The following is a 27,682-nucleotide window of genomic DNA, read 5'->3' on the forward strand; positions in this document are numbered from 1 at the left end:
TCCTGATGTAAATGGAAATATTTGCAGCATAGTGAGAAGCACATGTGTTTTAAATTGCCATGCTTAATATTTATAGCAGCACGTATGTTCGAAATACCTCAGTAACTGCATAATTCTCTTCTGGAGGCGCTTCTCCTGCCTGCCTGCCTGCCTGTCTGATCCCCATTTTATTGCAAAATGTGCTTATTCACTATGCTAATCCTTGTGAATAATGCCACATTATCTGTAAATGTGTGTGCTTTGATGCGTAGGTATATTGTAAAGCACTTTGGTATAAAAGTCTGTTTACCCTTTAAAAGAAATCAAAATACCCTCTTGGCCAAAACAAGACAGATTTGGTACTGAAAATGAAATCGTTGTGGAATCTCGTTTTATTTATTGTTTAATTTTGGGCAGTATAGTTCCAGCATCGGCTTGTCGCTGCCACCCACCATTTCTGTCTGTGCAAGTCCCCATACTTTCATAAGTTTTTTCCAAAAATGACCCATATGACCCCTAAAAAAACAACTCGTATAAGCTGTACTTTGCCCATAATATCAAACCCACGCATTATTCCAACCCAACTGTTCAGGGCCCCTTCAGCTCCAAGCATTTTGAGCATCTTTTACTTTGATGGTTTGGTTTTGGGGACGACACCTTAACTGTTTTGGTTCACTCTTACGACTCTGATACGTGCCGTTTCCAGACAGTACCAAAACCCTCCCAATAAAAAAAACATTGCATGCTAAAGCAGACAGCCTGTTTCTGTTGCTCTGCTCCAACTGTGTTCACAACATTCTTTGTGTTGATTGTTTAACGCTTCTGCTGAACCAAAAATGTCAGTCCTGCTGTGCGTTTAGTTCCTTTTAGCTGTATTTGTCATTTCCTGCAATTGTCTCATCTCAGCATGTAAATATAGAGAGGAACAATTTGTAATCAGGAGCGGAAAATAGTCCAAACTGAAGCAGTTGATGAACACTTGCAGATTCTATCAGCCGGTTAAGAGTAGTGAGGAGTCGGAGGTCAATGACGATGTAAAGCATGAATTTAAATATGTCTTCAAAAGCTGCAATAGATGATATTTTACTCCAACCATGATAGGTCCTTGAGCATACTGCTTTACTACATAATCCCCATGGGATAAAAATAGGTGATGAAGGGAAATTGAAGTACATCTGCATCCTAAAAGAGAAAGAAGCAGTCTTAAAAAGTCACCAGACTACATTAAGGTCCCTAGGCTTCACTGCATAGACATGAGCCGTTTAATAAGCCCCGCTTTGTTTTAATAAAACCGCATTAATGAAATCTTCTCATTTGTCAGCACACACATGGCTTGCATGCGATAGTATTGAGAAGCAGGTGGAATAAATTGGCTGTCGGGTCAAAATAAAACAGCCTCTTGAACTCCAGGTGGATTACTGGAGGAAATTCAGAATTCTTCTCCCAACTAATTTTATGGAAATCCATGTCCTCCAGGCTAAATGCTATGACAGGCAATCAATATTTTCCCCCCAGTGACACGGGACAGATCTCTGCTGCGTTCACATCACGTCAAGGTGAGCATCAAGGCCAAGGCTGGAAGTGAAAATGACAACTTTGCATTAGCACAGAAAAAAAAAGAAAAAGAAAATATAGACAGAAAGTATCCTGCCGTGCTCTTTTTTTTATTTTATGGGCTTGTCACTGGTCATTAAACTTCACATTACTGAAGTGTTCTGTTTGACATCATTGAATGAGACAATGTGAAAGCTAAAGAGATGAGGACATGTTTTAGAAATTTATTATGCAAAGTAAAAGTGAATCATGAGGTGTTGGTTTTACTCATAGATCCCATAATACACAGAGTTCGTCTCTTTTAACAGGTTTTAGAGATTGTTTTTCTTTCAAATTGTTGGGAGTGCTGAAAAAAAGAACAGATGAAATATGAGAAAAGAAATGTAATATCTATGACATGAACACCGATTGCAGTTTAGTTTTCTCTGTGACATAAAAAAACCCGCTGTGAATTGACATTGACAATCCAGTTTGAGTGAAATATGTGTAATGGGAGAACCAAACAAGAAACCAAGAGACAAGAACAAAAATATGAATCAAACAAAAAGGGGTATAAAAACATATTGTATTGTGTGGAGGCATTGCTGTTGCAGTATTTACTGTGGAGAGAGAGCTTTAAAAGGTCTAGGACGGATGACTGAGCCTCAGCAGCACACTCACAGCATTATAGTTATGCTCTCTTTACAAAAGATGCCTAGCTCGCAGAAAGTCTCTCTTCAAAATCAAATCAGCCCCTTCAAAATCATCCCCATTATTAAGGTGCTGTCTTTAAAACAGCTGTTTGTCTTGATGTGATTGGTTTGCACACTGAACACAACGTTGACACACACACACACACACACGTCAAAATGTAACATATTCCTCATACAACAGTTTGTTTTACATTGTGATGGCAATTTCTGTTTTAATAAAGTCGAAAGGTTTTGTGGGTCTTGCTGCACCACATCAGCCCCGGCCCTTTAAGAGCCTCATGAGGAACCCTGGGTAGGTTATAGAGGAAGTATTAGGAATATGAAAGGGTTCTTGTGGTGGGTCCTTGTTAGCACCCTTAGAAGGTAAAAAGGTAATGGATCAAAAGGGTTCTGGGTGGACGCAAGATAGGGGGTTCTAAGTGGATCCTCTCACAAGCGGTTCTACGTGTAACCCTTTGTTGGGGTTTAGGTAGAACCCTCTGAAATGGTTCCAGGTGGTACATTTATAAAACTGAAAAAGGTTATCTATTGGGACAAGCCAAAGAACCATATATGGGTCTAGTTAGCGCCTTTATTTCTAAGTGTGTAGCTTATTGTGTTTCAGTATACTTGTTTTTATTTTGGCGTTAATTCATGAACATGAAGAGCATTTACAGGCGTAGTAATTTATCCTAAGTCGATGTGAAGAGGCAAGTGGACATCGCTCATTACTGTTCCTCCAGGCAGTGCAGACGGAGGCCGATCGTTGCTGGTGCATTGGGAATGTTTCAGCTTGAGCGGAAAATTAGCATTCACCCCGAGGCTTCATGACACACCTACAGAAACAAAATGCAAAGAAGATACACTGGAGGAGAAAAAATAACACTACAACTCAAAGACTTTGAATTCCTCAGGAAATGAGGCATTTTGTGTTCAATCAGAAGGAACTTGTGCAGTATGAGAGTCCATGTCTGCATTATTAGGGAGTGATTTCGGACAGAGCTCTATTTCTGTGCTGCCCCTCATTCCTCATTGGTGGAGAACATATTGTGTTTGCCAGTAATTCCATGAAATGAGAAATAACCTCTCTGATCCTCCTCTTAGCCTTTGTTCTCCCTGTGTGTTGACAGTGCAGAGGCCATTCTGAGTGGGGCGGCCGCTGTCCGTGGTCCTGATGATCAGTCATTACGCATCATTACCCCGGTCACCTCAACATGCCCGTGCCTGACACCGCATCACTCTATAATCATCACTAATAAGACCAAACCTGAAAGTGATGGGCGGCATGTTCAGACGGGGCTGTCGTTATCTCCACTGAGCTCGCTACTGTCAATGTCATGTCTTTTCATTGACACGATCATTCATCACTCGAAGAACCCCTTGTAAAATAATTCTATAACCGGTAGATTTTTATAAATCTCTGATGGTTCCTACATCCCATTTATTAATCTGGGAGAGTTGTAATTTATTTTTCAGTCCAGCTTTTTTAAGCCAGCGTTGAGGCGCGTTAAAATGCAGTTCCTTGAATGGCCAGTGGGTGTTGGTGAGAAGAAAAACTAATCCTATAAATATGCAAAGCCCCACTAACTTGATTAACTCCAAATGAAAGGAATTGTGGAAATTAAATATATTGGAATTTAAAAAAATATCAGAAATTGGTTTTCTATCTTAGAAGAAAGATGGGAAAGTGGTCGACGCGTACAACTCAACCTTTCTACTGATCCCCTCGTTAGAAGTGATCATTAAGTCGATTATGTGTGTGCGTATCTGTGCCATCAATTGTTGTTTGTTTTCAAGGGCGGGAAAATACCAAACGGTCAGAGGGCTGCCTGCGCTGGCTCCTGAGTATGTTCGAGGGGGGATTTATTGCTTGTTCAGCTTGGCAGTTTTTCACTTTCGCTGATTATCCATCAGTCCAGCCACTGCATCTGTCCGCTTGTGCTTCCAACTCTATAATTTCAAATTGGCCAGCGGATATTAAACAGCATTAATAAGCAGCCACGGACGTCAGTTTTTTGATTGTGTTGCACTCCCCTCCATAAGCTCACAGCACATTAACACACTGAATATTTTATAATGTAACTCTTCCTCTTCCTATTACTCTACCATTAATGTAGCCCACATTTCATATCCCTCCATATAAACTCCCACACATCCCACCAGCACGGTTGACATTCACCTCCACTTTATAGATCGGCGTGGGGAGGAAATCCTTGGGAAGAGAAAAGCTAAATAATTTCTCCTCGCGGCTGCAGGGCTTCATGAGCACCACTCATTAATTACAGGGAATGTATTAGTCATGACTCCCACCAAAGCGGTTGCATATTAATGAAGAGTGTGTTTGAGTGAGAGTGTACCTCGTGAGCGGAGGCCGCCTCGGGCCGGTTCCTGACTGGCACTTGAAGACATAGTTCATGGTTTGATAAAACGATACTGCTGCAGTGCAGCTCTGTTGTAAATCCCCACCGCGGCGTCATCAAAGGTTGCTCTTTAACGCATTGTTCATAATCATCTCAAATCATGTCGGATTCGAATTGAAGATGCATTAACTGCAGCTCAATCAGTTTGATAAGCTCAGCAGTAAGTGGTGAATCAATAAACATGTTGCCAAAAATGAATTAATCTCGTATTCATTAGCAACAGAGAGATCCATTATTATTATTTCATGTTGTAATAATTATGTTCCTTTTCATCTGAATTCCCTTTTTTCTCTAATTGCGCATTGCCACTTATGCAGGCTCGTCGTGGCCTCAGGTCAAACCCAGAGCGGCCTCATTGGGATCATTCAGTGTGCAGCTCATTAGTGGAGCACGTAGTCGACTGTTTTGTATGACATGTTGACTTTTAGTGTCATTAGCATGCGGCCGCAGGCTGATGCAGGGCTTTAAAGCTACAATTGGTAACTTCAAATAAAGTGGTTGACATATTTGCATAAACTGTGACTATATCCTGACAGTGCATGAGACAGATAATCTGTAAAAAAAAAAGACAAAAATAATTTCTCTGCCTCGTTTTAGTGCTGCTAATGGCGTTTGCACAATTCCACCACAGAAAAAAACAATCAGAGACGAGAGGTCACCATTGCAGCTGCCAAATCAGTGCTCGTGAAGCTTGTGGACTCCGATCACACGGTCGAACTCGGCCGCAGAGTCCTTTTACTGTATCGACTATTTCTGGCTTCAAATGTTTTCAGAAACACATTTCACTGTGAGAAATTCAAAATGAGAACCTTTTTGACCTGTCTGCCATGTTGAAAAACCGGCGTGACTGGAGTAAACGGTCTCAGGAAAACATATTCCATTCTCCGAAGCGCTTATTCTATTCAGGGTCACTATGTACATTCATTTGGTATTACATGGTGAAATCTAATTGACAATAGGCAATCCACTCTTGCAGCATAATCTGTTTCCCTGCTGTCCTCTCGCATCCTCAGTATGTTCTAAACATTCATATCTCTGCCAAAATATGACCAAATACAAGTAACCTTAGCTTCCTGTATTTGCTATCAACGTAAGCAAACATAGATGAAGGGGAACGGCAAAATGGAAGATAATATTTGGCATATATTTTGGCAAAATTATCATTTCGGGAATTTATCTAAATCTAATCGCTTCATAGACCTTTAAAATATTCCTAGGACACTCCAGCCCAACACCTAAGCACTTCTTTGTCCGTATGAACATTTGATTTCACTGTGAAACATTGCTCAGTTATTTTTTAATAATTGTAAATCCGATCCTGGTCAGTATTTGATGTTAAACTTTCTCCGGGGTCCTCAGCAGATGCAGCCAAACACCAACGTCTGGGTCACTTTAAGGTTATTTAGGGAGCGCCGCCTGCAGCACTAAACACACCCCTCGTTCCCTCTCGCCTTGAGCCAACAGCAAAAGTATAAAAGTCAAGAGAGCAGTTCATGGTACCGGGCAGAATATAAAACAAGACCCTGAACATTTACAGTACATACAGCACTGGGTAGTGTATCACCAAGTTATTAGTGAGTCAGTGGTTCATGAATGAAACAAATTTATGCCACATATTTTCATACTGCTGACGTTGCACTGTTTTATTTAATGCAATAGTCTCAGTATTTTATGGTCCTAGAATCTAGATTGAATCTATCCAGCCCATGAAGGACCCTGTTACTTTCAATTCGAGGACAGGGAGAGAAATGCCAAAATTGCAGTCGCTCTCTGTCGTCAGCCGTAGATAATTTAGCTCATTTGATGCTCTGATCTGTAAATTGATTGGTTCAGTTTGCATCACTGCAGCTATATGCATCTTTTTAAACTAATCATGCATCGCTAACTGCCGTGACTTTCGTAATGTTGCATTGTTTTGATGAGTTATAATAACTGGATCGGAAGCATTGATCAGCTGTCAATGAAAATGTGTATGAATATGTGGAAAGCAAAAAAAGATCACAGTCTATCATATTATACTAACATGAATCTTATATTGTGCCTTTTTCCCCTCTGTGGTGTTAATTAAGTTAAATAAATGGGTTTATATTTGACACCAAAAAATGTCAAATGGTTTTCTACAAACCACGGATACAGGACTTTCATTCAGAAGCCGCTGTTCATGTCCCGTGTGAAACCAATAATATATGTTGACTTCACGCATGTCACGTGAGTGACATAAGACAGTTCAGGGTGGTTGTTGTTTATTTACAGAAGTTATTTTGTTACCATGATGTTGTTTTCTAACCTGAACCGAGTAGTTTTGTCGCATAAATCCTGATCCATTCTTTCACAATCACGCGTCATTGTGTGTTTCTGCAAGCGTGATAAATGGCTGATCTGAAATGTATTCATGAAACGTGCTTTTAGTTCTCACTTATGTGCTAAAGAGCTGCGATCATGGTGAGCTGGTTAGCAGAGATGTGTTTCCTCGGAGTGTCACTCACAAGGGGAGATAATGGAGCTTTCTTTTGTCATTTTGCCTAATTTTCTCTCAGCAATTAAAAATCTCTACAGTTCTTGCTCACATGGTATCTCCGTAGCCTTTTGGTTTTCGGTAGCAACATTGAGTTTTTATTTAGCCTTTTAATGACATATTGAAAAAGTTAAAGCAACTGTCAGGGATCTGAAAGCGTTGAGAAAGCTCAACTTGTTTACACGGTTTGGTGAATGTTTTTCTCGATGCTGTTTGTGTCTCGCTTGTCGCCAGTATCTTAGCCAACATCATTAGGCTAATTACTCCTGATGCTGATGCTGCAATCAGTCAGCACACCTGGCATGTATCAAATGTAGCCACTAACACCTTTACCCCCCCCCCCCACTGATGGTTTTAAAGTATATCCAGGCAAAAAAAAAAAAAGCAGCTGTGCCTTTTGGACATTATTTGAAGTAACTTTCATGTTCCAGAATTCTTTTAAATTCCTCTTTGAACGTGCCAAGCTGCCCCGGTGAAACATGGCCGTTCAGAAAGCTGGCTGTTGACGGAGGGAAAGCTCAGCTGTGAGCTCATATTCTCAGCCAACTAGCTTGTTGACTGCCCTCTCATCAGTGGAATTTCCATGGCTGCTCAGTTCAAACAGAAATTAGCTTTTTTCCCAATTTTTTTTCAATGACCTCTCTATCTTTCACACACACACACACATCTATTCTGATTGTGGAATCTCTCTCTCTCCATCTCTCCCTCAGAGCATGACGAGTGCGCAAGCGGCCAAAATTTGTGTGATGAGAACGCCATCTGCACCAACACCATCAGAGGACACCTGTGTACCTGCAAGCCGGGCTACGTGGGCAACGGCACCATCTGCAGGGGTAAGTTCCTGGCCCTGGAACCGCCCTCCAGACACACTAATGCGGACCCGAACCGTCCTCCGCACCCTTTGATGGTGGCTGATCCTCTGCTCCGTGACATCGCGCTCGGTCTGGTTCACGCCACCCTCACATCACCTAACCAGGCAGCAGCTGCCGCGGAGATGATGAGAATTGATCCTGGAGCAATTTCAGTCTGTTGTTTTTTTCCACATGTGCTCACCCTGTTGACCGGTCACCCCACCCAGGTGACACAAACAGAGGGAGGGAGGGAGGAGTGTGGAAATGGGAAAACACAGTACATATTTTATAAAAGCATCCATTTCGCCTGTTACATAGACCTATATGGTGTTTTTAGTGCACTCAAGCCTGATATCTAAAGCACTTGTTGTCAGGTTCAGAAAATTAAAATAGACAGCCTGTGATTAAATCAAATTGGAAAAGTGCCTCAATAAACGAAAATGAATACATTCTGACATGGATAATTAGCTCAACATAGCGCAGAAGGTTTTTAGACATCTAGGAAACGTTTACCCTTCACCGCTAACAAGGAGCCTTTACACACTGTATTATAATTGTAATAACCCGATTACTGTTATTTTCCCGATTAGTTTTCCGCCATATTCAGTATATGCCTGTATCCAAGACTGATATCAGATTCACTCATTTATTTCGCAGCGCTCCGAATCTTGAAATAAATTCTTTGTAGTTTTCTAAGTTAGAAAAAATGTACTTCACACAGTAAGTTAGGTTCAGGCCACAAAACCACTTAGTTAGCTCTTGGAAATGAGCACGGTTGACAGGAAGCCACTATATATTTACATTGCAAATAGCTTATAATGCTCTAAATTTCAAATATAGCACTTTTAAAGCAATGTTTCATAACTTTTTAGTATATTATCCAAAATTGAAGGTGTGATGCCCCTGTGGAATATATGCAAATTGCGTGCTGTGCTCTGCAAGCAATGGGTGTAGCTTCCCCTGAATGGGAAATCATTAAACAGCAATACGTTTGCAAATCCGTCATAACATAAAAAATGCGCTCACCGAGTTTATTAAAAATGCCATTTTCGAATTGGCCAGCCAGTGAAAATGTGATTGATTATCAGTCGCTTGGTACGTGACTCTTTAGTCACTCGGTAGTCACTTGACTACGTCAACCGCGCTCATTTCCCAAACTCTCTGAGGACAGACAACCCATACTGGTCAATTTCAAAATTTCAGCTTCAGACAATAGTGTCTAAAAACAGGCCTGCTGCCGTGTAACGTGAGCGTTGAAAGATTCAAACATCCTGCTGTTTCTGTGCAACACTGAAATGTGACGTGGTTTCAACAGCTTGTCACAGCCGATGCGGATGTCTCGCCAATAAACATTTCTATTGGCACAAACTAGCCGCTCTCACTGGCTGGCCCGCACCAAAGTGGCATCTTTAATAAACTTGCATGTTATCTGATGACAGATTTACATCGAGAGGGATTTATTGCTGTTTAATGATTTCCCATTTGCACTGTGTTTAACAGCTCCTTCATCAAATGGAACAATAAAATGTGAAAATGAGGATAAAACAAACATTACATTGCATTAACGTTTTTTTACCAGCTACACAGAAAGCACTTGCATTGGCATTTGTTTCTCCATTGTAGTTGAGTGACCCCATGTTGGTGTTAATGCCGAGGAATATCGAATATACTGTATACCGAAAGGGCTGTGCAGCTGTTTACATACCATTTGACATTCTTAAGTGTGTGTGTGCGCTTGCATGTGCACACACAACCTCCAGTTTTAGACCCTGTGGCCACTTGGCCATGTCCTGCATGAACTACATTCAACTGTATATTTGCACTGAAGGCTGCCGCAGTGGGACAGCCTCTGCAGGTTCAGGGATGATGAAGCAGGGCAGTCGATAGCCGTCCATGTAGGGGCCCTTTTGGAGTCTGAGGAGACTCGTTAGAGCGTTGGCAGCTTCTACAAGCCAGAGGAGCATCACAGATCCAGCTCCCTGATGAGTACAGCAAACATCCCCGGGGTCCATTATCGCAGCTGGAGAAACATCTTGGAGTCCCCCGTTCACCTAGGTATTAACAGCCATGTTTACAGCGGAGCCAGTGAGGTTAAGGAAGGGGAAACACTCAACACACTAAAAACCAGGAAGTCTGAGATGCAATCTCTATTTCGGGAAACACAATGGTCAAAAGGGCACCGTAGAATAGATAACAAGGACAATTTAAGCTGTGGTCTCATAGTTGGTTTCATCTCGGATCCAGTTGCACATTGGTTTAAATGCCTGAAAATCTTTTATTAGCAGAGATCAGCGCTCATTAAAAGCATTCAGCTTGGCCATTTATCCAAAGACCACTTTGAGCATTTGAATGTCAATCTTTGATTTTCATTTCTTGGATGTGGTATTTGATATTTTTGAATTTTGTTGAAAGCTATAAACATATCTAGATTTGAAAAGATGAATATTTGGTCAGTGAATTTGATACTAGATTCATATTTGATGCAATTTTAACTCCTTAACCAATTCCTTTCCTCATGAAGCAGTTTTTGGATCTTCTCTAAATGTGAGATTCAGTGGCAGCATACTTATATGAAAATTATACTTTTTCCACACATCAAATTACTCCCATAGACACTATAAGCCACACTTCTCATATGCACAATATAAACGTCTGGATGGATTTTCCTTATATGAAGTATACAATTAAGTTAACAATTAAGAGTACATGTTTTATTTTTTTATTTTAAAGTACCTGAATAATTAATTCACCAAGACTTTCCCCAAACAATCAATGCCACGGTTCAGTCTGTACTAATAACGTAACGGCTTGATTTGCAGCCCTCCTGCTTAATTAGTAATGAAAGAGATCCCACGAGCTCGCAGGAATCCCTTTCATGTGATTTTCATGACCGTGTGCTTTATGCTTGGCCGCTGTCCAAGAGATGGGAGCAACATTAAGCCTAATTAGGCTTCGATATTCCATAACCTGATTCACAAAAAAAAGCGTCCGGCAAAATATGTTGAATCCTGGGATCTCGGTTGCTGTGGAGGAGCCAACGTACCAGATGAGACCCGGTCGACCTCGGAGCCATCACGAAAAAACTGCAGCCCTCAGAATCCCAAACGTTGGTTAAAAAAAACAAAATCCGGTCCTCTGGATCGCTGAGTTTAGCGCCTAGTGGATATGTTGATCGCCTCACAGGTCGTTAGAAAAAAAACAAAAAGCAACGCGGTTACTTTTGACCCTGCCGTGTTGCACCACGATTTCTCACTCATTAGGATCCTGTTCTGTATCCGCACTGCTGCTCATCGCCGTGACGACTAATAATGTTGTAATTAGAAGGACAGGACTGGGGAAAGCATGTCCGTCACACCGATAATTAGCGACGGAAAAGTGGGTGTATGCATGCTTGTGTGAGATAGTGGGGGGGGGAGAGAGAGAGAGAGAGAGAGAGAGAGAGAGAGAGAGGAAAGCAGGACAGATGGTAAACACTGATAGAGGAAAGAGCCACAAAAAGAAACAGGTGTGTCCAACTGCCCACGCCTCTGGAACACAGGCAGGTGGGAGGCAGGTCTAGAGAGAGATCAATGCAATTTGCAAAGTGCCTTCCACACAGTTTTCTACCTTTGGATTGATTCCAGGCTCTTGCTACACACACACACACACACTTGCAGATAATATACGTAGCACTACCTCCACATGTTTCACTCTGGAAATCACAGTCAATATGCAAATGGTGGAGCAAAGCAGCGAGAGAGACAGATGTCTCAAACAATGTTTGGAATGCGAATTACATAAATGTGCATACATGGCAATGATTAAATAGCGTGGAAAGACTCCATTCGCGCTCATGAAGGAAGACGAAGAGCAAAGTGCGTGGGCGCCTGGACGTTACACCCGTGTACGTGATGTCATCCCGGAGCCTTGGACATTAATCTCCTGCTATCACGGCTCCCGCTCTTCTGGGAAGACTCTTCTCAAGATTTCGGAGCCCGACTGCAAGGATTTACTCGCGTTCGGCCCCCGAGAGCATTAGCGAGGTCGACCACTGATGTTGGGGCCATGAGGCTTTAATTCATCCCGAAGGTGTTGGAGACCAGTGAAGTCACAGCGCACCAAATAAGGAAAATGCTCTTCTTGTTCATTTACAGAAAAAAAGGGCCTCCCCAAAACTTGTATAGTCTAACTTATCGCCGTATACTGTAACATTAAGATGTATCTGAAATGAAAAAGTCAGCCCCGAAGCAAAATACTGATTAGTACATTAATAAGCACGTCCACATATTTGTGACCAGCCAGTGGAGAGGAAACCACTCGTGACAGCGTCAATCCTACTCATTGATGATATTTGTTGGAGGCAGGTGAGGAAATTCTCGACTTTTTTTAATAATGTCATTAAAACTTCCTACATCTTACCTTATCCCATTCTGGCCAATTAGTATTAAGCAAGCCGGGAGTTGGAGGAATCAGCCTCTATTTTCCCCTCCCCCTGAGATCTCATTACCGTGTGATGGCGACAGTGTTGGCCAATCGACCTGTGCCTCCCATCTCATTCCCCTCATACATCACCGCGGCTCTCTCAGGAATAAGGGAATTAGTCTGAGTGCGACTGCAGCTCCACAGCCTGTCCCTGCGAATGTTAATAAGGCGGAAAAAGGAAAAATTTGTTTGCCCAGCCTCGAGCAATGACTCCACGCTAGACACGGTAAAATCTAGTTTTCTGAGCCCCCCAAAAAAAGGTGTGATTAACTTGACGTGTTAAAAGCTAAACGGGTGGTGAGCGCCCTTGAGTGACGATCGCTTATTTCCTGTGAAAGCAAACTTCCACGCTTGAATGGATTTTTTACAAAGATAGAGCTTTTATATTTGTTGTGACTTCAAATCTCTTGTATTGTCATTGGACCTTAAAAGGGAATAGATATTTGTCCTGCGTCAGATCTAAATGAAGAATGTTTTAATTGAATACGCTTTCGAGATTTTTACACACAAATACGCTGGTAAACCGCCGCTTGTTAACGCACTTGGTAATCGCACACCGAGTCGCCCCGTGTCCGCCCAAGTACCCAGCTCCTAGTGGGCCGGCTGCTGGCCCCCTGACGGCCTGCTGTAACTGGGATGATTGCAGGGCCACATGAAGAGCGGCCTCCATCTCAAGACACCATTTCACTGCTATTGATTGTCTGGGCCGACTGGAAGTGAGAAGAAACGAGGGGTTAGACTCCCTCTTTTCTTCCTCCCCTTTCCTCTCTCTTCTTTTATTTTTATTGCATTTCTCCTGTAGGGAAAAAAGAATAAATAAATCTGCCGTTATGTCATATGTCATAAGGCACAATAGTTCAATCGGAGCAAGGCATATGATTATAGATCGGCATTGTTCCCGCTGCCAGCCTAATGATCAGCAAGCCCACTGCAGAGCCTTTTGTCGGCAGCAGAATGAGTGAGCTAATCTTGTTAATGGTCCGTTTCATTCCCCAGGACTGGTTTGTATAGACAAAGGGGTTTTAAATAGAGAGGATTTGAGTAGCGAGTCTAAACAGCGGGGCAGAGGACAAAAGCATCGACTCGCGCTTCCCTCATCTTGCCATTGGATCTAATCACAGAGGAGCCATGTTGCAACCAGCGAGCAGCCAGAGCCAGGCTAATGCATTCTGAGAGATGGAGGGGGGTTTGCTGCAGGGAGGTGAAAACAGAAGTGGGTGTGTTGGATTTAGCCTCCATTTCCCCTACAAGTCTGAAGCATTTAATTTTCTGTTTACATAATTATTGCTCCCCTTCATTCCCTTTTTGATAGGAACAACACATTAAGCGGCTTCTCTGCTGTGCAGTTCTGTGCTGGAGGGTGTTTTTTTAGGGTGAGAGTGTTTTACAACATTTAATTGGGTGAATACCACAGTATATGAAGCCATGATTAATTGCAAATGTGGGATGAAAAAAATAACACTACTTGTTTTTGAAGCTTTGTAGCAATTATCATTTGAGGCAATTATTTTTAGTCCGTTCTCTACTGTTAGATGTGGCTGCTATGCAGCAAAGAGAATATCCTCTCTTGTGTTCAGCTCTATCAGATCCACTCTTGTAATGTAATTTAATACACCAGGCGGGAATCTAGCATGCTGTCCTCAATCTATCTGATCTGGGGTGTTTTTTTTTTTTCGTTTTTGTCCCCCATCAGTCTTGTGCCAGCGCAGTATTAAATATGTGAAAAGAGCGCTCTTTGTTTAACTTGGAGATGCTTGTCAGTGATGCAGTGTGATACGGAGACGATGGCAAAACCTCAATAATACAGACTAGAGTCTCCAATCCAAGTACACTGCCAGCACATCGTCACTCCCAGCACGTCAGATGCAGAGGCTCCATCAGCAGCTGGTCGAGAGGTAGAGCTCTCAAGCAATGTGGGTGGAGATGTGCCGTCAAATACGAATGGTTTGTTGAATCACATGTTTTCAGATCCAGGCAGTTCTCAAAATACTGACTGGATCGTCTTGTTTCACAGTGTGTGGGTTGGTGGGCAGGTCCCTGCACAAGCACTACAAATGCAATGGACCAATCGGGTTTTGGGAATAGTTTGGTTTCCTGTTTTATTTTTGAAAGTGTTTGGTTTTACTTCCTGTCGTGCCTCTGCCTCTTTACTCCCACGCCTGTGTTTTGTTAGTTGATGAGCCCCCGGTGTATGCTGTCAGTGTGTATCCTTGTTTTCAGTGTCGGGTCGATCCTGCCTTGTTGCCTTATTGGTGTGTTTACTTCCCCCCCAGTGTTTAGCCTTCACAGTGTTTTGGGTAATCTCCTACCAACTGTCTGTTGTAAGACTTCCACTTGTAAGTTTTCTTTCCGTATCAATTAATGAACTCAAACTGCTGCTCCTAAACTCGATTCTGCAATCAAGGATTCGAATGTTGAACTGATATCGTGAAAATGATATTTAAATGATATTCAAATGTACCCTTCTTTCAACATTTAACTCTTTCTCGTGAAATAATCATTTTTTTCAATTTCGATCAATTGTCGACGAGAAAGAAGTCCATGTTATTGTGACCTGCACTTACGAATTAACAATAATAATAATGCATTTAATTTATATAGCGCTTTAATTTGGTACTCAAAGTCACTTTACACAACATTACAATGTCCTACAAATTATGCAATAAAACAAGTAGAATAATAAAACAGATACAAAATAAATAAAAACAATAAGAGCACACAGGCATACATTAAAAGCAGTTCTGAAGAGGTGGAACAAGAACTTCAACTTGGCTGTGAGCCCACATTTAGTGACCGTTAGACAAGCTGACCATAGAAGCACTTTCACGGCTCCTTCTGTAAAAGCACATCTTCTGAAATGAGCTTTTCAACAGACTTAGCAGAGGGTTTGATGAATGTGATGTCCTGGCTTTTAGAAACCCCAGAAACGATTTGCATCAGGTACTGAAAAGACAACTTCAATCTACATTAACCACTAATGTTCTACACCAGCGAATATTCTATCTAAGGCATCGGTACCTCCTAAAAACATCCCCGATTTGATTTGGATGTGCAGAACAGCAAATACAATCGTCTCCAGACTACAAAGCACAACATCAGTAGATGCTTTGCGTCGGCTTTGTTTGGGGGGGATTACGTCCACGTACAGTAAAATACAATGAGCGGACCTCATCAGTAACAATAATGTACGCTCAGCCTTTTGTTTCTTACTTTCAGAATATAAAAAATGCCACTTCCTCTCATAAACGTTCACAGTAAGATAACAGTAGATTGTTTAATGGTCATCAGCATATTTCGGGCTGCTTCTTTTTTTTTCATAATTGAAAGATGGCGCATTCTAACAAACACAAAGTAATTTGATTAGTTAACACTGAAAATACAAATCTCTTTTGTGTATTAGAATAAGAACATAAGACACCCCGTAAAAATAGATTCAAGACTTTGACTTAAGAAGTATTCATATACTTGAAGAAAGTGACAACTTTCACGCCATACATTTATATTTGCCTCACTAGGGCCGTGTGTGTGTGTGTGTGTGTGTGTGTGTGTGTGTGTGTGTGTGTGTGTGTGTGTGTGTGTGTGTGTGTGTGTGTGATAAATAATGCATTAGTTCATCTATTGATGAAGTTATGCTCGTCATCTCATGTTAGCTTAATTTCTCTAGATGCCTGCTCCCTCGTCCAATCAACTGGAAATTCAAAGAAAACAAATTTTGCTCTGAACCAAATGTGTTCTCTGGATTATTGGGAATTTAATTTGCAGCCTGCACTAATAACATAAAGAAATTCACCTGGTACATCGCTGTGGCGTAAAAAAAAATAAATAAAAAAATGTTTTCAAACAGACGGGTTTCGACTGGGACTGAAAAGCACAAAGCCCAGAGGCTCCAGGCTCCAAAACACTTTAGTTCAGATCTGTGGGCCCTGACTGATTTATGGCAGGCTGCAGGCAACACACACACACACACACACACACACACACACACACACACACACACACACACACACCTATCGAGGATAGGAGGATAGAAAAGTAGACAAAATACTTGATGAGGAAAACAGCTTTAACTTTAAAAAGGTAATCCATTACTTTTGCCACATGTTTCAATTTTTTTTTATGAGAACCCGACTTGCTCGTCTTTGGAACGAGACTCGGCGGCTTAAACACTTGACACTTCAAATCGTAGACATTTAAGTCTCAAGAAGTGAAGCGTGAGCTGCAATTAGTGTAAAACGTGAAATAATAAAAAGGCGACTGATACTCAAGAACTTGCTTGAGGGTGAACAAGTGCACAGTCATCCTGTAATACTTGTCTCTGCATGTATGGGTACATTGCAAGCAGGAGCTGCTAATGGCTCATTCTGCATACTTCTTGTGGTCCATTTGCCAAAATGAAAACAAATATAGGCTTAAAGAAAAAATGGGCTGGAGTTGCAGCTCACAGTTGACTCCAACTTTGAAAACTTCTTCATTAAAAGGATAAGGTTTATATTTATATTTATATATATATATATATTTCCTCACATCACGAAAAAATATAGATCAGCTGATCCATGATTCCAGCCATCCACTGATGGATGCAGAGATATGGATCATATGTCTGTTTATAAAACTCTCTATTAATATTATTTGGCCGCTGTTGTTGTCGTCCTTTTGTCCAAGCTGATATTTCACAGTCAGGATCTGATCTATGACTTTATTATTTTTGCTTTCATATCAATAAAATGCACATGAACCAACATGCAGGGAGAACGACAGGCACTACCTCATTAGTGTGTGTGTGTGTGTGTGTGTGTGTGTGTGTGTGTGTGTGTGTGTGTGTGTGTGTGTGTGTGTGTGTACACTATAATCTGATATCCAGGTCTATTCAGCTAATTAGTGCAATGTTTCTGCCAGGCAGGACATTTGGAGGGCCAGACACAACACACACACACACACACACACACACACACACACACACACACACACACACACACACACAGCTCATCAAAGGAAGACTCGGAGATATCAATTTGCCTCCAAGAGAGCTGCAGGATATAAGAAAGGATAGAAAGTGAACCAAGACAATTTAAAAATGTTCATATATATATGTATATATATACATATATATATATATATATATATATATATATATATATATATATATATATATATATGTATATATATACATATGTATATATATATGTATATATACTGTATATATTATGGCCACAAAGTTAAAGAGTATTTCAATGTTATGTTCCTTTATCCTTTTACTTCAGTACATTTATTTGCAAGGTATTAGTTTCATTAGTTTATGAAAAATCTTTTGTTGTAAAGTTAATCAAACCCAACATTATAGACAATTACTGAAAAAACTTGTAATGCAGCCGGCTACAACGTTGAAATGCTGCTTACATGTTACAATGTACTTTTTTACAATAACACTTTACTTGCAAGACTTGTATTTTTCTCTATATTTTCCAACACTGGCTCATTACCTCTCATGTATTTGTGCCGCCTGGCTAAAGAGGTCAAAGCTGAGGTCACAGAGGCAGGAACGCGGTTTAGTGCGTTTGAGATGTTTGCGTGTTGACAAAGTGAAAGAACTGAAACGGGGATTCGTCTCCTTCGAGCACGATGGGATGGTTTCTGTTCCCTTCAACTGCCTGTAACACCAGCTGCCGCTCCGCCTGATGGTTCTTCCACCTGCCGGAGACGCGCGTATCCAAACTCACTTTGCATCCGCCGCCTCTTTAAGTGCAGATTTCGCAGCTGTCACCGCCATCGTCTTACTAGCCTTCTCTCCTCTCTCATCATCCGTCTATTTCCCGCCTCTCATCTGTCCTCCGTCTCTTCCGTGAGCCGTCTGTCAGGACGACAGTGACAGGTTTAGCATTCAGAGTCATGTTGTTGGGTTTTTTTTGCTCGCTTGGTATCGTGGAAGCAAACGACTTGGTGTTGGGACGCAATTCCTAACAGGTATGCAGGTGCTGTGTCGACCGTAGTTCAACGCTGGACTTCTAAATGCTGTTTTTTACTGTTGGATAATGACTCATGACCTCCCTGTTTCTTACTTACAATGCGAAAAGTATGGTGAATATGTTTTTACTGAATCTGTGTGATCTTGTGATGAAGCCAGTTTAGAATCTATCGGTGTCACTTTGACCCAGACAAAGACCTCATTGGATTGATGGTCAATAAACAAGGAAAGGGTTCATTTCAGAAAAGCCAGGGCTTCATTTAACTTGATTTTTATATTTTAAAAACTGTAACTGGCAAAAACATTACTCTTGCCGAGTCATAATATTAGTTTAGTATTTTGTCATGACTCCAAGGTTCATATTAATTTTGACTCAAAATGTAAAAATACAGAAACTTTCTTTTTTATAGATTTTAAAGGATTCCTGCCATTTTCCAACTGTGGAATGATTGCGCAGTCAACCTCCATGCCTGTCCTTGACTATGGAAATATACTTTATTGTGTTGCTGCTCCATCAACACTTCAGCTGGTAAACCTTGTTTATCATTATCATTTGTGATGAAGGCCAATGCACTAAGTTTTCCTTCTCTATCGTGCACCGTTTGATGGAACTCATAGCACTCGTGTTTTTCATTGATAAAGCTCTACTGTTTAGATCTAGTAGCTATTGTACTTATCCTTAGATATTCCTCATTTTGGTAGAACTGGTCCGACGTGCCCTTTTAAAAGGAATAAAACTGCAAACTGCCCACAAAATAAAGTCTTACATTCCTGTTATCTGATTATTATATTTATGATCCTTGTAATTAATTGAAATACCTGTTTTATTCAGGGGGCGCGCTTAGGAAATAGATCTTAATCTCAATGAGACTGCATAATTAAATAGATTTCTTTTAGAGATTACATATTCAAAAAAAAAAATCTGTAAAAAAAAAAAAATCAAAGCGGAACTCGAGGTGAAAGACACGTTTTAGAAGCATAATTTGCATGCTAACACATAATCAACAGCTTATTTTCACACCATTTGTCTCTTGACTTCCATTCACTGGAGCTTTGTCCCCCACGGCAGAACCTGGTTTACTGATGAACCGTAAGGCAGCAAAGACGAAAAGGCAGCAGCAAAGACGGCACGTGTGGATGCAGGAGGACATAAGAACTTTATTTGTATTTTAAAAAGATGAAACCACATTTCTGTGTGTAATGCCAGGGCCGCGTGCTCCAAAACTGGGGACCATATATTTGCTAAATTTACAGTCATCAGTTATAAAAAAAGAAGCCAACTGCTTACAAACAAGAGGGCAAGAATTCTGAAATTTCAACCAAGCTGTTGAGTCGTACGAAATGCGACTGCTATGTTATAATCTGTGTTTGTGACACTAAACCGGCGCTGTGCCAGATGGTTTGTTCTTTGAGTTAAATCAAAGGTGGCAAAAAAACAATAACCGGCACCTTCATCTCGTCCTCAGTGGACTAGCCCAGCCGGCGCTCGTCAGCTCCCAGTCAGCGCACAGTCACTCCCAGTCAGCGCACAGTCACTCCCAGTCACACCCAGTCACTCCCAGTCACTCCCAGTCACTCCCAGTCACACCCAGTCACTCCCAGTCACTCCCAATCACTCCCAGTCAGCGCCCAGTCACTCCCAGTCACTCCCAGTCACTCCCAGTCTGCTGATCACAGCGGGGGAGTTTATTTTGCTAATTTCAGAAGACTTCTCTGGAACACAACAAATAGTTGTCTTTGACCTCAGGTCAACACTGTAACCGCTTTACATTATCTTGGTAATGTTAGTTAATTTCATGAAATTGAAAATTCTCCTCATGTCTTCAGTTCGTTCAAATTTACAAAAGAAAATCTTACTTCTTGGATCAGTTTTTTTAATTTTTATTAAACTTTTTTTGCATTCAAAATGGCCGCCCAAAGATGGCTACATTTGATTATAAAAAGATGCTTCGCTTTGGAATCGTGCTTTTTTTCACACAGTTCCTTTCATCCTAATTACGATTCGGTGGAGGCGGATATATCTTCCAATGAATTGTGAGATAGTAGTAGATTTTGTTTGCTTTGATCTGTGCTGCGGAAGAATGTAAATAAACAAAACAGTAAAATGTCCCTTGTAGGTAATATAATGGAAAAACAAAGGAGAAAAAAACCTCACCCTATCAACATTTGGCATCTTTCAACACAATCTTCCTCCTCAAATCAAATGCCCCCCATGACCTGATGGGATGCATACTTCTCCTCCAGATTCCAGCTGCATGGGTCATTTCCACCACTGCATCTCGCCGCTCATCAGTAAACTTCATCTTATCAGTGACGGAGCAGAGGCTGGAGAAAGCGGTGTCGTCAGCTGCCTGTGTCTCCGTAATGGGTTCGGGTGGAGGGAGTCGCGCGCCCACCAGCACCCTCGGTTATGAAAGCTCCTCACATCCCGCCGCCAAGGACGTCCCCGCTCCTCCCCTTCTCGCTGCGCTGATGGGTTCATGCCCCCGCGACTCTTCCACAGATGAAAATAGATAAAATCATCCAGACGTGGCGTGAACAGCCAGTTAATGTTTGCCACACACTGATTCATTCAACAAAAAAGAAAAAAAGAAAATGAGGCAGTGAGAGGTTTTTATTATATTCTTTTCATTTTCTGTTTAGTTGTTATTCAGCAGTATATTTGTTTTTGAACACCAAACAGAAGAAACTCCCCCAACTAAGAGCTGTTTTGGCTTCTGCGTTTTTCTTTTTATTAATTCATTCATTCATAAGGTCCTGACGAATATTATATTCATGAATTTATCTTCTCCAAACTCTTTTCCAAACATACATAAGTTTATTTGTCCTTCAACTAGGAAAGATTTTCAAACACAGATACATCTATAACATACACACAGCTACACTCAACACCCAGATGGATGGATGGATACATGTACTTCTTGTAATAATTTAGCTATATTCTCTATGTATTATTTTCAAGTTTTCATGGCGCATTCGTTAAACATCCAGCGGACCGCATAACAACGTTAAAATTTATTTTGAGCTGTGTTTGTGATGAATGAATAAAAGCCCAATAATCACTCTCCCTCCAGCTCTGTTTTTGCTCTGCGCCGTTCCTCTCCAAGAGAAATCTCTAGCTCTTCATCTTCTTCATGTAAATGCTCCACTGTGTTCACCAGCGAGGCACCAGCTTCCTCTATCGGCTGTCTGGTGCCGGATAGGAAAGGTACAGAGCCGGTTTTTTTCAGGTGATAATTATCTGCATTGATTTTGTGGGACAAATAACTCCCAAAAAATAAAATACTAATTGTATGAATGTTTTCTGACCGGGCACCCCAATCGTGAAATCCGTGTTTTCCGGCGTTGACCTTTTTTGCTTTTTGGTTTCATACGGTTTAGGCTACTAAAACCAGTGGAGTGAGGTTAGAGAAAGATGGTGGTCATGTTTAAAAGAAGCTAACCTTCAATGGGTATTTATAAAAGGGAGATTTTGGATTAGGATTATTGAAAAGGCCTTTAAGAGATCTGTCTAATTTTTGATAAGGAGATCCATAGATTTTAAAGGGACATTAAGCAGAGCTGTTCAGTTCTGGATATCAAGTTACAAAACTTTTTGTGTTGCATTTGCTGTTTCAAAAGAAAATGACGCGAAAATGAAATATGATTTTTTTTTTTAAACTGAAAGCAAGAATCTCACAGGGCCATTAAACACAGACAGCTGTTTTACATCTGGAATATGTGGCACGGGGATACAAATTGTGGTTGTCAGTTTGCTCATGTTCTTCATGCTCCCCGTCTAACGTGAACTAATGGCACCTGAGTGTTGGCTCAGTCTTCGGCTGCTGTCTGGTTACAAAGGCAACATTTCAAACTGTCTCCTGGATTACACATTACAGCTATAGTTGCAAATAATTATGGTCACTGTAGTTCACTGGCAGGCCTAGTTTGATGAAAATCCACATTGGGGAGGACTGACACCACTTGCAATTCTCGTGTGTAATCCAGCAACCGTTTCTGGGACAGTTTAAGAGTGGCCTCTAATAGCAGTTAAGAGGGTCATTATACAGAACCATAATAGTATGTAACCTGTAATTGCTTTGTAATTTAAAGTTATACTTGGACCTCAATGCTGGTCACTCATCATCCTCGAGCAATTTGAAATGTGCAGGGGAGGTTCGTCCTGGAGCGAGAAATCTCCGAAAAGCACTTGGTGAAATTAATTGCCATGTCAGCGGTATTGATCAACCACCCTTTCAACCCTCTGCAGATACATTATGGGCTGGAAAATGTTCCTTAACGGGACTTTAATCCATGCCGACCGCCTGGCCCCGAGTCCTTTTTTGTCTTGTAAATGTGGTCATTATCTGTGATGTTCAGTAAATGCCCAACAGAGAGCACAGCCAAGGGTGAACTGCCTCCACTCTGATGCATAGCAAAGTGAGGCATTTGTATGAGTAAATGGGTTGCCGTTAATTCTTTCTTCGCTGAGTTTCTGCCCCGCTCAGCTCGTCCTTGCATGCTGAATTTCTGCATGTAAGCCTGCTCTTGTACGTTCATTAGCAGGGAAGCAGGGAAGCTCGGCAGATATTATACACACTGCAGAGAGGGAGTCCGCTTTGCTTTTTTCCCCTCTAGGATTATGTTTGTGTGAGAGGAGTCAACCATTTTTGATATAATAATCTTTTGGAAGACGGATTTATCGGCTGTATTGATACATTTTTGCCCACTAAGGGGCGAATACAACTGCAAAACGAGCCCTGACATCTAGTATTCTCACATTTGAACATTATTAAGGTTTAGAGCTGCAACAATAAGTTGATCAACAGGAAAAATAATTGCTTGCAAAAATGGCAGAAATTGCTGTTTTCAGCATCTCACGATTTCCTCTGTTTTTAATATCATACTAAACTGAATATCTTTGAGTTAAAGACACCACCTTTGATTTTGAGAAACTGCGATGGACATTTTTCACTATTTACAAACATGTAGACCAATTGATACATCTTGAGAACAATCGCCAGATTAATGCGTTATGTATACTAATCATTACTTGCATCCCTACTGTGTTTTTTTCCAAGCAAATAGTCACTTATTTAAACATCAAGCAGACACAGAGTAACGTATACATTTGTGTTAAAGTGCAGCTCTTTCAATAAACAAATATTTGGTTAATTTATAGTAAAACTACAGGCCTTGATTGATCACTGTAGATATCCGAGTACTTCATATTATGAATGGAGATGTGTGTGATGTTTTTGGCGTCCTGCCATTATGCCTAATTAGACATGCAAGACCAAACTAAATTAGTCTTCATGCATAAAAACATAAGAGGTTGCAATTTAATTCCCACACATACAGACGTTCATCTGTTCAAAATGGACGAGTCATCTAAAAAAAACACTCCAGATTTTATTTTATTTTTATAGTGGTGTCGTAATCTGGGAGACTATGACTCCATTCATGCAACATAATACCAAAACAATGAGCTCAAAAAGATGAAATAAGGGCCTTTACTGACGCAGCACAACTGGCTTGGCTATTTTTCAGACCGTGTTGTGTCCGTAGCAAATGTACCTGCACCCATCTGGTATTAAAGCGTGCCGAGGTCAGGCTCATTGTGGACGCATTGCTATCTTGAGGCAGCAAAAAGTGGCGGAGCCATTGACCAACAAAACCTGTTAAACTGCCGCTAAAGTCAATGGTGCAGTGTGTTCCTGCTATTTAAAGGGCATAATTAATACTGTAAGATGTGGCTACCAACTCACACACACACACACACACAAGATTGTTGCCCAATGATTTTCGTAATCCACCGTTGGGGTTCAGAGTGACCCACATCACAGTGTTGATGTTAAAAAATGTGTCTGGAAACGGTACATTTAGCTGCTCCGCGGTACACAAATTGTTAAGTTAGTTCTTTATAAATACGCCTTTTGCCCTCCTTTTTTGTATGTACTTGAATTTGTTGAATATCCATTGGCTTTCTCTGTGATATCCCTACTCTTAATTCTGAGATGGATCCTTGGATGCCCAACAACCGTGAATGTGGCTGTTAGCCACGGCGCAGAGTGGAATGATTCCATTCTCGCCACCCACTGGAAAGCAATCTAGGCCTGTAATGGGAAACTCAAATAGCAAATCTGTGGATATAAGCATGTCTCGGGAAGGCACGAGTCAGCAACAGGCTCAGTTAAGCAGTGAAATAGTTTAGCTGGAGGTCACAGGATCTACAAGGAGGGAGGGCAGTCTCCTCCCTCCTACCAGCCACATGTCTGGTAATGTGATGTGGAGGGGGAGCGGAGGCAGGAGCCGGAGAGAGGAGAAATAGGGGGAAAAAATAATTGTGATCAAAAGTTCATGCAAAGGCGCACAAAGAAGGGAGGAAGAAGCTGAGGTGTTGGCGAGATGCTTTGTGTATGTCAGTGGGGAGAGTTTGTGGAGGCTTGAGATATGTCCAGCAACAATGGAGCATGATTCCGATCTGCAGCATCAATGGTAAACAAAAATCTGATTTTGATGTCACAGGAGGATACATAGAAAAATCCATTTCTGGTAACCACAGGAGAAGGAAATGGAACGGCATACATTGTAGCCGCGCCGTTCATCTTCCTGAGTTTTTTCTTCTTCTACTGTATAGGATGTGAATTACCACTCCACTTCAGCGATATGGGATGCTCCCCACTGCGGTTGTTGAACAGCGGTGCCACATTTTGTATTCTCTTCTCAATCTTATTCGGGAATGGAAAAGCATCACAGTATCACACCTTCTAATTATAGGAGGAAAAGAAAACACTACCGCTGAAAACAAAAAGTTCTCCTCTTGGAGAGCATGTATATCTATATATATAGATATATATATATCTATATATATCTATATATATAGATATATATAAATATATATATCTATATATATATATATATATATAGATATATATATATTGTTTTTTTCCTTTTTTTTACATTAAGCTTACATTTGTGACAGAAATGCATGTAAAACAAGATGATCTATGTAATTGTTGAAGGGCAAATATTCTTGTCGCCATTTTCAAACTATCGCAATCGGGTGCAGATGTTGCAAATTGCAAGTTGACGTGTGATTAGTAAACATCCATCTTGAACTTAAAGTTGTGGGATATTTAAAACATCTATAATACATTAAATCGAACATGATTGACCGACTTTTACTTGCATTTTATCTAAAAGTACATTTTAATCTGAGCTCATTTTAATCCAATTTGACCGCATTATTATTATTACGATATTATGATAAACCTATTTTTTTTTTATATATCAATGGATATTTTCTTTTCACTTGAAAAATAATGAACTGCTGGAGGCAAATTGGGGGTTGTCTCTGGGCAAGAAAATAATTTTAGCTTTAATTGGAAAAATGTGGGTCCTAAAAAGCATACCCCTCCCCGCCAGAAAAGCTCCCCCTTCTTTGCTAGTCATTAGTTCAACAGACAGGCGGCATAATGCTGATGGTGTTGAAATGATAATTAGAGCTGGAGATGGATTGAGTCAATGTAAGTGTAATTAATTTTTACGTGTGCGGTTTATTAGTACAGAGGCAATCAGGCTCCTAATGAGGGCCTGATAGAACTTCTTAAATTATTGAACCAGTCAAATTAATAGCTCCAATAGCTTCTAGCACGGAACTCTGTTATTATTTATTGCACTTATGCATTTGTGTAAATAATAAGCCCTTTTTTCTTCTTCCCCTAAACACCAGGGTGATGATTTACGCGGATAAATTGTGTTTCTTTGGTTTCATAAACTAAAGGGAGGCAAGCTGCCCAACATATATTACACTCACTATGCATGTGGCTATAAATAAATGCTTCAGCCCATTAAGGTTCATCTTTCAAATCATGTCATTAATTAGGCCTAGAAATACTCAAGTAATTTCTCTTTAATGAACTTGCTCAATTAAGTCTGCCCTCTTTTTGGGGGGGGTTTAATCCTCCTCGCTTTAAGCGCTGAGTAACTAGCGTCTCTCACTGCATTCGCTCTTCCTTTTGTTTCCCGTTGAGTAAATTCCTCCACCAGCTCTCTCCTCAGCCTTCCCCTTCTTTCTTTGTGCGTTTGTCTCGGCCATGTTGATGCATCACACCCTGTGTGCACTCAACGGAAACAAATCACAGTCATTTGCACCGCCAGCCTGCTGTGGTGCACACACGCTCTTACACGTACACGTGCACACGCACATTGATAAGATTGTTTAAAAAAGAAAAAAATAGACATGTGAAATGTCACCTCATGAAAGATGCAGGTAGCGCTGTTGCTGGTCAATAACACGATGCATATTATAAGCTAATTGTATTTCAATCTGACTGGTGGTGCGCAGAGCAATAATGGCCTGTCAGAGTTAACAATCGTGAATTTAGATGAAGTTATTATCTAGGGTTAGGCCAGGTTTGAGCTCTATTTATGGACTGAAGGCTTTTTGTCTAGTAACTACTCGCCTAGGTAGAGGAAAAGATCACGGTTTGGGTTAAAACAACTACCAAAGTGGTGTTACTTAGCTCCTAATAAGATAGAATAAGAGACAGGAACAGGTCTCCTGGGTGTAGGTCTGGCTTTTTAGACCCTCCCCCATATCCATTGTATATAGGTGTAGCTGCGAACAGCGTATAAGAATAGCCCGTTCTGTGATGACTCGACACTTTAAGGTCTAAACCAGGTGTGGATGATTTCAACAACTGAGACGATGATTTGCACCCCATCGGCTGTCAACACAGGTTTATTTAAAGCAGTGGTTGCTGATCGCAAGCTACCCAATTCTGGCTAATTCTAAGCCTTGGTATGTATTTCTGCTGTAAAGTTGAGCATTTTAATGCCGGGCGGATCTATGGGGATTGACTCAAGTGGTCATTTGAGGATCTGCAGTTTTTGGCACTCCTGAATTGGTTTTATTTCTAAAATCAGATTATTTTTCTTTAAATAAAAAAACGTCTCACACTAGAGCCAGTGTTTAGTTTGTCCGTCCTGGGCTTCTGTCGAAACCTGGCTTTGCAACACGGGGGATGTGGATCATTTAGTAGTGAAATACTTGTATTTATGTATTTTTTGTTGCATCATTTATATTTATTTGTTTGGGGATCTGTGGTGCCACAGCCTCACCAGCAACACAAGGCACAGAGAATACAGAGAAGAGGAAATGTTTTTTATTTATTTTTGAGCAGAGCACAACAGCAGCTCAGGTGGTGGAGCAGGTAGTCCTTGACACTGAACTTCAGAAGTGCTCCTGGGGGTGAGCTCATTGCATGGCAGCTCTGCCAGAAGTG

The 27,682-nt window shown here is 41.0% G+C and overlaps 1 protein-coding gene across 1 annotated transcript in view; it reads left to right on the forward strand.

Moving 5' to 3' along the window:
* Positions 1-27,682, forward strand: part of LOC306735257 (protein kinase C-binding protein NELL1-like) — a gene marked incomplete at its 5' end in the record, with an annotated part of 216,717 nt that overhangs the window by 163,929 nt on the left and 25,106 nt on the right. The window contains 1 exon segment of the mRNA XM_079216712.1: positions 7,850-7,972. Coding sequence (XP_079072838.1) covers positions 7,850-7,972 — 123 coding nt within the window.

This window comes from Taurulus bubalis (genome assembly GCF_910589615.1).
Source record: "Taurulus bubalis genome assembly, chromosome: 4".
NCBI classification, from domain to species: Eukaryota; Metazoa; Chordata; class Actinopteri; order Perciformes; family Cottidae; genus Taurulus; species Taurulus bubalis.